Raw genomic sequence first — 12,463 nt, 5'->3', positions numbered from 1 at the left:
CTCTATGTGAAATTGCTGTCGTTCTAACAATATATCGTGTGCAGAATATCGATATGGTATCGATAATTGCGGCCCTGCGCCCTGAACTACAACCCTGGCAAGCGAAACGCCGTGAATGGTTTGACTGCTTGCATGGAGAACTAATTGTATTTGTTAATTTTGTTGATCGTGTGTAAGTTTGACGAATACTCTTCTAATAGCAAAATGGCCGCAGGTCCAATTGCCGAACGCAACCAAGGTAGGCCGCATACATAACATACTTTTGCCATCAAATAACATATTTTGCATCTAGATGCCACCATTTATGCCGGCGGCCTGGACGACAAAGTATCCGAGACGTTGCTATGGGAACTCTTCGTGCAAGCCGGTCCAGTGGGTAAGCAGTGAACTTCATCCAAAAGTAAACAATACGACAATGCGTTTCTCTCTGCTTAGTCAATGTGCACATGCCCAAGGATCGGGTCACACAAATGCATCAGGGCTATGGGTTTGTGGAGTTCCTCAGCGAGGAGGATGCCGATTATGCCATTAAAATAATGAACATGATCAAGCTTTATGGCAAACCGATACGCGTCAATAAGGCGTCGGCACATCAAAAGAATCTGGACGTGGGCGCCAACATTTTCATTGGCAACCTGGACGTTGAGGTGGACGAGAAGCTGCTGTATGACACATTCTCAGCATTTGGTGTCATCCTGCAGACGCCAAAGATTATGCGCGATCCGGAGACGGGGAAATCAAAGGGATTCGCATTCATAAATTTTGCCAGCTTTGAGGCTAGCGATGCCGCCATGGACGCGATGAATGGCCAATATCTCTGCAATCGTCCCATCTCCGTTTCGTATGCGTTCAAAAAGGATCACAAAGGCGAACGTCATGGTTCCGCCGCCGAACGACTGTTGGCAGCACAAAATCCATCCGCACACGCGGATCGACCGCATCAGTTGTTCGCCGATGCGCCCGTACAGAATATGATGCCGGTGATGGGTGGGCAAATGATGCCGCCACCGATGATGGCACCGCCACCGCCAGTGATGGCCGTCTCATCGAATAACATGGGTATGATAGCGCCGCCGCCGCCGGTGCCGCAGCCGACACCATATCCGCCATCAATACCACCGCCACCGTTACCACCAATGGGCGGCGGGCAGCCGCCACTGCCGCCAGCGATGGGTATTCCGCCGCCGCCACGCATGCTCCAGCCGCCAAATGCATGGGCACCGCCCGGTATGCCGGTGCCGCCGCCACGTCCACCACCAACGAACTGGCGTCCGCCGCCCGGCGCCTTTGCGCCGACGCCATTCTCACGTCCCTACCAACCAGATGGCTATCAGTACTAAGTCCAACATCTAGTTATACAATTTAAAAGTGACCGAAATAAATCCTAAAATCCAAATCAAAAGCATTGTTTGTACGCAAATGAAAAATGAGCTGAGCTGAATGCTTGTTTTGATTTGTTTGTGCGTATATAGCTTATATGAGTAAAGCTGATCTATGGATAGATCGTCACTTTCGAGAAGTACAGCATGAAAATAGGCAGCAACCATTGAGATTTATATCGAAATTTATCCATATTTCCATTTATTATTTATATTATCCACATCAACCATATAGATGCTGGGTATTAAAGCCCCTTACAAAGTCTGAAATATAAACGTAACTTAGCCTGAGGCTTAGAATAGATGCATGCATCATATGCTTGGAATGCGTGAGCCAATTGAGATTGGGACGAACACACAAGGAGTACAACGGATAATTAGCACCATGAATGAATGGATTGCTCCAATACTATATTATATATAATATTTTATTGCAATATTTGCTATGCTATTGCACCACCTTGCGATAGGTGGCGTCCATCAGGTGATCTACGAGTTTGTCAATGGGATGCACAATTAAAGGTATGCTTGCCAGTCCAATGATCGTTGGCACTGTTTTCAGAACAAATCCTGGTGAATTTCTCAGCAACATACGACTGGCCGCCGTAATCCTGTCAAGGATTGAGTGAGAGAGGGAAACTGTCAATCGGGAATAATATGTAAATATATATTTACCGATTAATGGTCAGGCCCGGAATTATGACGGAGGCGAACATTTGCCAAGTGAATACATCTGCACCAACTAGCGCCACCTCGCGGTCGGTGGCGCCGGCCATTCTCTGACGCAGGGACTTGTCAAACGTATCGGTGCAAACATATCCAATGGCCATGCCGTAGGAAGCGGCCACAATCGATTTGGGCACTAGCGGGCGAAACGCTTCGCCCACCTCGTTGCTATAGCCTGCAAAAATTGCCAGATAGCTATTAAGTTTGATAGGAAAGGCACTCGCAGCTCGGAGGCAGCTTACCCATATAGCGTATGAATGTGTCTCGATATATGTCTACATCTTTTTTCTCACTTGTTGCTTCTACGACACTCGTTGTTGGCGGTGTGTCGGTGGCCATTATCAACCGATTTAAGTTGGCACTTAGTTGCGTAATGACTAATGGTCATTTAAATAACATTCAAAACGGCTCCACTTTGTATATATATCGTTGTAATAATCGCGGTCTGGCAACTCTTGTCGGAGTTGATAACGTCAATCGATATTTCTTATCGATTGGCCGCCACAATCTATCACATACACGTCAAGCGTATCATGGTTCATTTTTTTTGTCGTGAGCGTGCGTGCGAGTTTTTTTTTAAATCAAAAATATCCTTGAATTAGCCACATTTAATTGGAGTAAGTTTTGTTTTCCTCTTTGTTATTTTTTGTGCATTGTCAACATTAGTTCGCACAGCAATGCGGCATCAGCAGACGTGCAATTGTTGTAAAAGACGCGCGCGCGGCAAATAGCCAGCCACAAGCCACACAAACACAAACACACACGCTGACACATGCACATTATTACATTTACCAACACAGACACATTCAGATGATGCAAAAAACACAAACAACTCGCAAGAAAATTGTTGAAGCCGCAAATTTCCTATCGTTTATTTATTTATTTTCATTCCGTTTGTGTTGTTTATGTTTTCAGTACGTTATTGGCAGCGTCGCGAAGCGTGTTAGCAAACTTTTGCGCCAGGCGACGTGCAGTTTGGAGCAGCAGGTGCAGGTGCGGGTGAAAACGACGCTTTCATATCCAATCCGGCTGGCTTCTCGACGGCACAACGATTGTTGTTGCGGGTGCCATCATGTCCGATTACAGCGATCTCGATCGCCAGATCGAGCAGCTGAAACGCTGCGAGATTATCAAAGAGAACGAAGTGAAGGGCCTATGCGCCAAGGCTCGCGAAATCCTTGTTGAAGAGGGCAATGTGCAGCGCGTCGATTCACCGGTAACCGTCTGCGGCGACATTCACGGTCAGTTCTATGACCTCAAGGAGCTGTTCAAGGTGGGCGGCGATGTGCCCGAGAAGAATTATCTGTTCATGGGTGATTTTGTCGATCGCGGCTATTACAGCGTCGAGACATTCCTGCTGCTGTTGGCGCTTAAAGTTCGCTATCCGGATCGCATTACGCTGATCCGGGGTAATCATGAATCTCGTCAGATCACCCAGGTGTATGGGTTCTATGATGAGTGCCTGCGCAAATATGGCTCGACAGCCGTTTGGCGATATTGCACAGAAATCTTCGATTATCTCAGCCTATCTGCCATCATCGATGGCAAGATATTTTGCGTGCATGGCGGCTTATCGCCATCGATACAGTATTTGGATCAGATACGCAGCATCGATCGCAAACAGGAGGTGCCCCACGACGGGCCCATGTGCGATCTGCTGTGGAGTGATCCCGAGGATCAGACTGGCTGGGGTGTATCACCGCGCGGCGCCGGCTACCTCTTTGGCTCCGATGTCGTCTCACAGTTCAATCGGACCAACGATATCGATATGATCTGTCGCGCCCATCAGCTGGTGATGGAAGGCTTCAAATGGCACTTTAACGAAACGGTGCTCACCGTTTGGTCAGCGCCCAACTATTGCTATCGGTAAGCAATGCTGCATGTACCCAACAACAACTCATTCAATTATTGCAATCTCTTTTTTTATGTTCAGATGCGGCAATGTGGCCGCCATTTTGGAATTAAATGAGTACCTGCATCGTGACTTTGTCATCTTTGAGGCGGCTCCGCAAGAGAGTCGCGGCATACCATCAAAGAAGCCACAGGCCGACTACTTCCTCTAGACGAAGCAATGGCATCGCATACACACACACACACACACACACACACGCAACCACAACGTAGCTGTAACATTGATAACTGCCTGCCTGCCTCAAGCAAATGAAATTAATCAACTATATACAATTAACACATATTTAAGGCCACAGTGACAACAACCAGCAACCAACAGCAACATCCACACCTCAACACATGAACACCCATCAGCCATCAGCCATCACACACATTAAGCACATATTGCATATTGTCCGTTCTTTAACTGGTGTCCTTTTTTGGTTGTCTTCTGAACATAGCTGATTAGCTGATTACTATTAGATCTAGAACCCCAATTCCATTACAAAGATGTTGTGGGAAAACGGGGAAATTGCATTCTGGGCGGCATGGAGCACACACACATTTTTAGTTTGTAAGTAAGGCATTAATTAGCTCTCCAGTCAGTTTTCAGGCTCGGCACTCGAACAAATCCAAAACGTGGAAATTGTGACCGCAAAACGTAATCATAAATAAAAACCAACATCAACAGAGAACGCATTGTAATAATTCAAATGTGTGGCCATTAAGGAGATGTCCTAATTAACAACTTGTGCAGGGATTTGTATCATCACATCCCCACCCCACACCCCTCCCCCTCATACACACACAACAACAACAATTTATACATAAATACATTCACCAATATCTATGTATCTATATATATATATATATATCCATATATATATATATGTATATATATACATAAATACCGATATTTACAAATATAACTTTGTAAGCTAGTACGTACCACTATATATATATATATATATCTATATATATATGAAAAAAGGCATTTTTTCTTAAGGACCACCATAGGGATGTCGATGTGGATTACCCCTTTCGACTCCTGACATGCGATTTGTCTGCAGTTTGCGCAATTTATTCGCATTTACACTTAGCAACTAAACGTGTAGCATATTAAGTTAACAAAAAAACAAGACGGAAGAAGAGTTGATCATGCGACGCTTGGTGGAGAGTGGTTTGAGTTGAATCCTTGGTCCTTGGTTGCCGTTTAGTGCTCATCCAGAGCCAGGCCATGCTCCTGCATATGCTCCAAGAAGCAGCTCTGATAGGCAACAGCCGCATCGCAGCTGAGGATTGGCGAAAAAGCATTTGAAGCTTTATCTAAGAAGAAGCCACTTTTAGTGGTCACTACTCACTGATCCTCGGGCACCTCGATGGTCTCGCAGGTGTCAATTATTTCGGCGCCAGCTGCCTCCTTATCGGCATCGTCCTTGCTCATCAGTTTGACCAGCTCCAGGGCGTGCTCCTTGCTCAGCTTGCCAGCGTCATCCATCTAAAGAAGGTTTTTCAATACAAAACATAATTTGGGAAAGAGAATCTCATCTTGCTAACAAAGCTGAACTTCTTCATCATGCAGGCGCGGAGGCACTTGCTCTCGTGTGAATCCGCTGGCTCATGCTTCATCATGCTCTCCACTTCCTCTGCAATGCAGGAGATATATATAGTAATATAGTGAAATTGGCTTATACAATAATAATCTACCATCTGTGGCACCCGTCTCCGTTTTGCACTCTTGGGCCTTCTGTCCGGCGAGCTCCTTGTTGTACACCTCGTGCGGCTTGGCAGACACAGCTATCGCAGCGGATAGGAGCAAGATCATTGCCAGGCAAACAAAACGTGACATGTTTGCTTGTTTTTGTTATTGTTTTCTTGTTGATTGCTAGACGAACGACGACGACCGGCGACTTGGATGCGGACTGCTGGCGATGCCGGTGTTTTATATAGCTGGGATTTGGTCTCTCGACAATAATCACAACTGATTGACTTGACAGATTGTGCGAAACGTCTCCCATCTCTCTCAAGCAATTAATCGCAATTATTATTGGCAATTGGCATGGGAGGCAATTGCACTACATGGGCACCACATGACACTCGATCTGGGCGAGATCCGGCGACGGAGATGCCCTCCGCTGGGCGACGTGTGAAATAAAAAATTGCCACTCGCAGTTGACTCCCCCAATGACTGACTGACTGACAGTCTGACTGCCTTACGCCATGTGTTATTACATGTTTAATTGGCGACTGGCATGAAATCAAACACAAACTCAATCGAAATGTGAAAATCCCAAATCCGTTCAAAATTGTTGATCTCTGTGATTGACTACGAGTGACAGACAGCGACGGGGTTGAGGACGAGAACAGCTGAGAGATGAGGTCAGTCATCAATGCAATTTTTTACACGTCTCAATATGACTTATCTGATATCTACATCGATTCTAGATGGACATCGAGAGCAAGTATGCCTGACTAGCGTATGCCCTGCAAATATGTGCAACGAACAAAAAAAGAACCCGTTTCAACTAATTTACATGATTCCACTATTCTTCTTCTTCTCGCTGCAAAGCACCGTGTGTGCGTGTGTGTGTGTTTGTACTTAATCATATTGCAGTGGTGTAAAATACCTACTGTGTTAACAGTTACAAGCTGTTTGCCATGTGTGTGTGTGTGTGTGTTGCAGTTGCTCCACTCGTATTTACGTTTGTTTGTGTGTATGAGTGCACTGCAATTAAATTTGTTGATTTGCGTGTTTTTGGCTTGGCAATGGCTAATTACAGCAAATACAATGATAAATGTGGAACGTGACTTGGAATTACTGTTGACTGCTGACCATCAAAATTTATTACACCAACTGAGTGCAGGGCTGATACCGTTATTTATGTATGTGTGTGTGTTTCTAATTTAAGGCGCTTGCCTGTCAATTAAAGTGTTGAAAAGTGTAATTAATTTATGAGTGTGTACATACAGCTGCGTTCAAAATAATGCATATCTTTTGGAAAATGTTGCCAAAAATTATGAAAAAAAATTTTTGAACTAAAGCCATCAATATTGAAGATAAGTAAATATTAAAAGATGAATTAGCTATAATATTATTAACAAAAAAAAATGTAAAGTGTTTAAGTAATAATATTAAAGCTTTCTTAGCTTTCTCTGGGTTAAATAATACTTCGAACAACTAGATAGGATGACTGGGTGTATTAATATGTATATATGTATATTGTGTTAATATATATCATTAGAAATATCCTGATCGTCGGTGTACCGTTGGAATGTTTAAATGGCATATCATCGTCTCACAGACCTCCTCGGTCTCCGTATTAGTAAACCACTTTTGGATTCGATCGAGCTCTAAATGCTCATCGATTTCTTCAATTGTTAATTCTAATTTATTAATTATAAGGTATTTTTGGATAATATGAAGGTCTTTCATGGTTTGCATTCTATTAAGCAGCAGTACTATTATTTTGAACACAACTGTATAAAAATATGTGCAGTTAAAATGCAGTTATAGTTGCTGAATTGCGCATTTTGAGATAGTTTTTTTTTTTCGGGGAATGACAATGTAAGAAACTTGAACTTGGGTCGCTTTGATAGCGACAGCGTCAGCAGAGATTTTGAAGATGTGGGAAGGTCAACTGTTCAATGTGCTCCATATAAAAGCGAACGCAATCTGGAGCAGAACCAGAAGATATGATAATGATGATAATGATGCGTTTGGAGCTGCTCTTACTAGTCTCTGCACTAACCGGCTGCATTCAGGCACAGAGCAAGACGGTCTTCGATCTCAGTCGCCTGTTTGGTGCACGGAACAATGAGCCGCTGACAAAGCTGCTGGACCGCAATTTGCCGGAAGTGCAGCAGTTGATCGACAGGACGAAGGAGACCTGTCTCGAGAAGCTGGATATGCCGCCATCTCAGCGATCCCTGATGCGCGTCACGAGTCCCAGCGAGCAGGAGAAACTACTCATCGAGTGTGTCCTCAAGGGCATTAAAATTGTAAGTGAATTTAAATGTTAATTCAAATGTAATCTAACCGATAATTCAAATATTTCCTGGCAGATGGACAGCAGCAGCAACCGGTTGAATTTGCACCGTGTGCAAGAGCTGACCAGCATGGTGACTGATGACAACAAGCTGGCCATGGCAGTCAGCAGCAGCATGGCCCAGAACTGCAATCGTTCAATTCTCACAAAGAGTTCCTCCGAGGCAGCCCATCAGCTCAACCAGTGCATCAGTCGCCAACTGGAGCGCAATATGATACAGCTGAGCTGGTAACTGCGTGACTTAAATTGTTCCAGTTGTCGCAGATTGAGTTCTACTTGTTTATTGTGCTGTGCATGTCCTCGAATCAGGAATCAAGAATTTTTCAACCAATTTAAATATCTAATACAAATACAAATACACTAAGAAAAAAAAAACAACAAAAATGTGATTGAAGCTGGGTTCTCCCACGGGAGCTGGGAGCTGGAGCTGGGAGCTTGACAACTACTCCTTTATATTGGGTATTTTGTAGTCGGCGTTGCGCATCTCATTCAGCATGCACATGGAGATGAAATGAGCCACCTCGCACCTAGACAGAGGAGGGAGTAATAAGGATTCATTCTATCTCTCTTTCTCTCTATCTATACTTACTCATCGCTAACGTCGGTGACCGCCAGATTGCATTTGCTCATAATTATCTTGGATTGGTCTTCCTTATCGGAGAACATCATGTTCATCATTTCGTTGGTCTTTGCCTCGTTGAACTGCGTTGTGCCCTCGGGCATCAGATCAAACTGTTTCAGCAGGCAGCGTCTCAAGCATTTGCTCTCATGCGATGCATCCTCCTTGTTCAGCACCATCTCCTCAAAGTGACCTGCGAGACGAATTTTGTTTAGGTTTTAATGCGATTTCAATTGACAATCTGTTGAGACTCTCACTTTGCTCCGGCTTCGGGTCGCAGCCCTGACCAAAGGGCTCAATCATCTCGACTACCTCCTGCAGCGTCATGCTGTCGTCGTCCTCGGCATGGACCAGGCTCAGCCAGGCACCGGCACAGGCCAGCACCAGCAGGACGCTCAACCAGGTATGTTGCTGCTGTTTCTCCATCTGTGTCATTCTGCTACTGCTGTTAATGATGTACGTGGTTGTGGTACTTGTTCTGGTTCTGGTTCTGTTGGTTACTCCTCCTTGTTGCTTACGCTGTGTTGTATTTGCCAGCGATGCCGCACCTTTTTATAGCTTGCCAACGCTCCACATCCGGCGGCCAACATGCGAGCATTACTCGAAAACAGATCACAGATCGCAGATCGCCGGATGGCACAGCATTTTCAACATTTCCATGTTCACCAGAGAGATTAATGCAATCGATTGCCGGATTTGGGGCTTGTAACTGTAACTCTGTCTGTCGACGTCTAAACTCGGTTAGCTCGCTGGCATCCAATCAAAATACGACACGGAAATAAATATGAACATTGATCGCATATATATCGCTTCTAAAAATTAGCAAATTTCAAAATACCTAGCAGGCAGAAGGTAGCATCTGTGACTCCATAATGTACATGTATATATACATATATATATATATACATATTCTTGATCAGCAACAAAAGTCCAGTCGTCTTAGCTCTCGATATCCCTCCGTCTATCCGATATCACCAACTCAAATTTAGACTATAAGTTCTCATTTGATATTGGTTTGGGTTTTATAATATTGGCGTAAAGTTTACAACGCATTGAAACAGTGAACTATATATATTCCTGATCAGCATTATATGCATATGTTTAAGGCGGTTCGGATTACCATGTCAAAGAACTGCTATTGGAACAATCAGTCGAAAGATCTGTTCTTTCAATAATTTAGATGATGGATATTTTCTCAGGGACTACCAGCTTATGTAATTTATTCACAAGAAACTAAAATTAATCGTCAATTAGTATTGGGAATTTTAAAGCGACAAACATTCTTTATATAGATATCGGTCGCTTAGGGGAAAATAAATATTTCAATCGTGCCCACAAAGCAGGTGAGAAGCGCATGGGCGGCATCGCAGTTGTTTTTGATGCCAGCGCCGGCATCCTTGCACTCGCTGAGGCCCCTGCGATAGGAGGCTTTGTAGTGATCCGGCATGAGCAGCTCCACCTGCTTGAGCGATGACTCCAGCTGGAATTTGCCCTTCTTTATCTGTGGATGACGAGAGATGTGCACTTGTGGCAGATAGTAGCTGCACTTTTACTGACCGTTTGCATCATCTCCATGACGCAGTTCATGTAGCATTTGGCATCCTTGTCGTTGGGCAGTCTGCCCTCATGGATGTCATCGGCAATAGCCACCGACACCTTGGGGAACTTGGGCAAGCACACGTCACGCATTAGCTTACCGGCGGCCCACATCTGCTCCTCGGTGGCCTGCAATTGCAAATATTGAGCAAATCACAAATGGCACTTAGAAATCCGATCCTTGCGTACTCCGGACCAACAGAGTGGCAAACCCATCAGGAAGCTAACGAACAGCAGTTGTATGTATTTCATGGCTCCAGCTCTACTTATGATTGAAGAGATTACAGTTTTTATGCAACTTTTATACGATTGCAATTGTCATTTGCATTCGCATTCCCATTTAAATGAATTGTACGTTTGTCTGGCTGTCTGTCTGTCTGGCTGTGTCTCTGTCGTCGCCTAGGCCAGCCCCTTGGGGGATCATTAGGCCATAATACCATATAATCATTGCCCAACAATTGGCATGGAATAAGGATTGCCTTATTGTTCAGGCCATTGGGACACGCCATATTGGGGTAGGACCAGTAGCACCATCAATTCCATTCATCCACCCACCATCATCACCACAGCTACTCATCAATCTACTGAAATATTTATAACTATAATGGAAACGAATGAATTATAATTAGTCGCAACTGGTTTCGCCCATTCCGCCACTTGATGCTACACATACATGTATATTTTGATTCGGTGCAACACGCAAGGCTCAGCAAGATTGGAGGGGCTTGGATTGCCACAGCAAAAACCGAAAAAAAATCGTCATTTTACATATTCAAATACTTAATCAGATTTGTAAATTCGAGGGCACTTTAAAAAATGTTTAAATTGAATTCGAAAATGAAATTTAGTTTCAGAAAATGAATTTGCTTTTATTTGCTGCCGCTTCTTGTCTACTAAAACAGTCTTTATTTGAATGTGCTTCTCGCATGACTTATTTTCTACTAAATCACACTTTACTTAATACGCGTCTCGATACGATTATTTTTTACTAAAATACTCTTTAGTTAAAGGATGCTTCTCGCTTTCCTTTTTTCTTCTATGACGCTCTTTAGGTGAATGTGCTTCTCGCTTAGCTTCTCTTCACTCTAAATTCACGTCTCGGTCTCCATCGTGTATACTAAGATATGGCAAGGACCATATACATATTTCCCTTCTATTCTCAGTAAGTTCTCCTTCAATTTCCTCATCACTTCCAGACTCGCTTCTCCTATTAAATCGCTTTTCACTTCATTGCATGCCAAGCATTCCATTTGTTGAAGTGATTGAGCTGTAAGTGGAGATAAATGTTCGTGACCTGGCCAAATAATATAGTACTTAACACATTTGCAATCGACTTGCCGTAATCACATGGTATATCTACCACTTATTTATTCAGAAAGTGTGTGTACATATATCTAGTCATTATATATTACCTGTAGTCAGTTCGAAAAACTTTTTATTTTTATTAATTCTATATACGAATTTGCTTTGTGTGATGAAGCCAAAAATTATAATATCGTATTTCAAGATGACAACTGTCAAGCATCTAAAATTCTATTTCGACTTACAACTTCCCATCAGACTGAATATCCGAATCCGAGTAGGCCATTCCGTTAGGAGTCCAAAAAGAAATCATATGTCGAAAAGTGTATTAAGCAAATTTAACGAAAACATTGTGGAAATCGTTAAAATTATTTCACTTTTCAATTGAAATCGATTTAATTGGGATAAATAGACGCATTTCTCATTCTCATTTTCAGGATGCCGGGTCAGTTCAATTTCAAGGAGCTCTTCAATAGCAATACTGTGCGCGGACGTGCCAACGTAAGTCAGATTTTTTCTATCTATGCCAAGGCCTAGCTTACGCCTCATCCAACTCGAATCACAGTGTGCCAAGGCCACATGGGCCTCTGTGGGTCTCATTTATGTCCTGGTGAAGATGCATCGCTACAACGCTGAGCTTCGCGAATCCGCCAAATACTGCAAGGGATGCCAGCGAAAGATGTGCACTTAACGTCCAAGTCGCCTTCAATCATGCTTAATCTTCGCTTTAACTTGGAAATGTTATCTCAAATCTATTGTGTTCTGTTCGGTTCAGCCTGTTAATAAAACTATTTCGTGTTTTGAGCAACGACAATTTGAATGTCCTTTGGCCAGTTGATAGCTCTAGTCAGTGGGTATTTAAGTGATGGAAACGCCAAGCTTTCATTAATATTTGCATTTTATTT

At 43.5% G+C, this 12,463-nt stretch overlaps 8 protein-coding genes across 8 annotated transcripts; 4 read left to right on the top strand and 4 right to left on the bottom strand.

Annotated features, from left to right (window-relative positions):
• The first annotated feature begins 89 nt into the window (after nucleotides 1-89).
• Nucleotides 90-1,402, top strand: LOC6569477 (splicing factor 3B subunit 4). The gene is made up of 3 exons (XM_001995725.2): nucleotides 90-238; nucleotides 293-376; nucleotides 436-1,402. Exons 1-3 carry the CDS (start codon nucleotides 205-207, stop codon nucleotides 1,338-1,340), a joined length of 1,023 nt encoding a protein of 340 aa, XP_001995761.1. The 5' UTR covers nucleotides 90-204; the 3' UTR covers nucleotides 1,341-1,402.
• Nucleotides 1,403-1,786: 384 nt separating this feature from the next.
• LOC6569476 (mitochondrial fission process protein 1) lies at nucleotides 1,787-2,492 on the bottom strand. The gene is made up of 3 exons (XM_001995724.3): nucleotides 2,348-2,492; nucleotides 2,055-2,280; nucleotides 1,787-1,990 (listed from the first exon to the last, which is right to left on the bottom strand). The coding sequence occupies exons 1-3, from the start codon at nucleotides 2,442-2,444 to the stop codon at nucleotides 1,828-1,830; spliced, it is 486 nt and encodes a 161-aa protein (XP_001995760.1). The 5' UTR covers nucleotides 2,445-2,492; the 3' UTR covers nucleotides 1,787-1,827.
• Nucleotides 2,493-2,652: 160 nt separating this feature from the next.
• LOC6569475 (serine/threonine-protein phosphatase 4 catalytic subunit) lies at nucleotides 2,653-4,690 on the top strand. The gene is made up of 3 exons (XM_001995723.2): nucleotides 2,653-2,722; nucleotides 3,021-3,971; nucleotides 4,039-4,690. Exons 2-3 carry the CDS (start codon nucleotides 3,178-3,180, stop codon nucleotides 4,166-4,168), a joined length of 924 nt encoding a protein of 307 aa, XP_001995759.1. The 5' UTR covers nucleotides 2,653-2,722; nucleotides 3,021-3,177; the 3' UTR covers nucleotides 4,169-4,690.
• Nucleotides 4,691-5,060: 370 nt separating this feature from the next.
• LOC6569474 (general odorant-binding protein 19d) lies at nucleotides 5,061-6,470 on the bottom strand. The gene is made up of 4 exons (XM_001995722.3): nucleotides 5,703-6,470; nucleotides 5,553-5,641; nucleotides 5,357-5,493; nucleotides 5,061-5,287 (listed from the first exon to the last, which is right to left on the bottom strand). The coding sequence occupies exons 1-4, from the start codon at nucleotides 5,842-5,844 to the stop codon at nucleotides 5,209-5,211; spliced, it is 447 nt and encodes a 148-aa protein (XP_001995758.1). The 5' UTR covers nucleotides 5,845-6,470; the 3' UTR covers nucleotides 5,061-5,208.
• A 1,190-nt stretch (nucleotides 6,471-7,660) lies between these two features.
• LOC6569265 lies at nucleotides 7,661-8,273 on the top strand. The gene is made up of 2 exons (XM_001995721.3): nucleotides 7,661-7,994; nucleotides 8,058-8,273. Exons 1-2 carry the CDS (start codon nucleotides 7,689-7,691, stop codon nucleotides 8,271-8,273), a joined length of 522 nt encoding a protein of 173 aa, XP_001995757.2. The 5' UTR covers nucleotides 7,661-7,688.
• Nucleotides 8,274-8,306: 33 nt separating this feature from the next.
• Nucleotides 8,307-9,182, bottom strand: LOC6569264 (general odorant-binding protein 19d). The gene is made up of 3 exons (XM_001995720.2): nucleotides 8,918-9,182; nucleotides 8,631-8,853; nucleotides 8,307-8,568 (listed from the first exon to the last, which is right to left on the bottom strand). Exons 1-3 carry the CDS (start codon nucleotides 9,093-9,095, stop codon nucleotides 8,484-8,486), a joined length of 486 nt encoding a protein of 161 aa, XP_001995756.1. The 5' UTR covers nucleotides 9,096-9,182; the 3' UTR covers nucleotides 8,307-8,483.
• A 666-nt stretch (nucleotides 9,183-9,848) lies between these two features.
• LOC6569263 (general odorant-binding protein 19a) lies at nucleotides 9,849-10,519 on the bottom strand. The gene is made up of 3 exons (XM_032741360.1): nucleotides 10,446-10,519; nucleotides 10,218-10,385; nucleotides 9,849-10,161 (listed from the first exon to the last, which is right to left on the bottom strand). The coding sequence occupies exons 1-3, from the start codon at nucleotides 10,506-10,508 to the stop codon at nucleotides 9,964-9,966; spliced, it is 429 nt and encodes a 142-aa protein (XP_032597251.1). The 5' UTR covers nucleotides 10,509-10,519; the 3' UTR covers nucleotides 9,849-9,963.
• Nucleotides 10,520-11,904: 1,385 nt separating this feature from the next.
• Nucleotides 11,905-12,366, top strand: LOC6569262 (putative 60S ribosomal protein L33). Its single transcript, XM_001995718.3, has 2 exons — nucleotides 11,905-12,059; nucleotides 12,124-12,366. The coding sequence occupies exons 1-2, from the start codon at nucleotides 11,997-11,999 to the stop codon at nucleotides 12,247-12,249; spliced, it is 189 nt and encodes a 62-aa protein (XP_001995754.1). The 5' UTR covers nucleotides 11,905-11,996; the 3' UTR covers nucleotides 12,250-12,366.
• The last annotated feature ends 97 nt before the right edge of the window (nucleotides 12,367-12,463 follow it).

The sequence above is a fragment of the Drosophila grimshawi genome, unplaced genomic scaffold (genome assembly GCF_018153295.1).
Source record: "Drosophila grimshawi isolate 15287-2541.00 unplaced genomic scaffold, ASM1815329v1 contig_848, whole genome shotgun sequence".
NCBI lineage: Eukaryota > Metazoa > Arthropoda > Insecta > Diptera > Drosophilidae > Drosophila > Drosophila grimshawi.
Note: the sequence above shows the minus strand (reverse complement) of the source record. Positions and strands in the feature narration are given on the sequence as shown.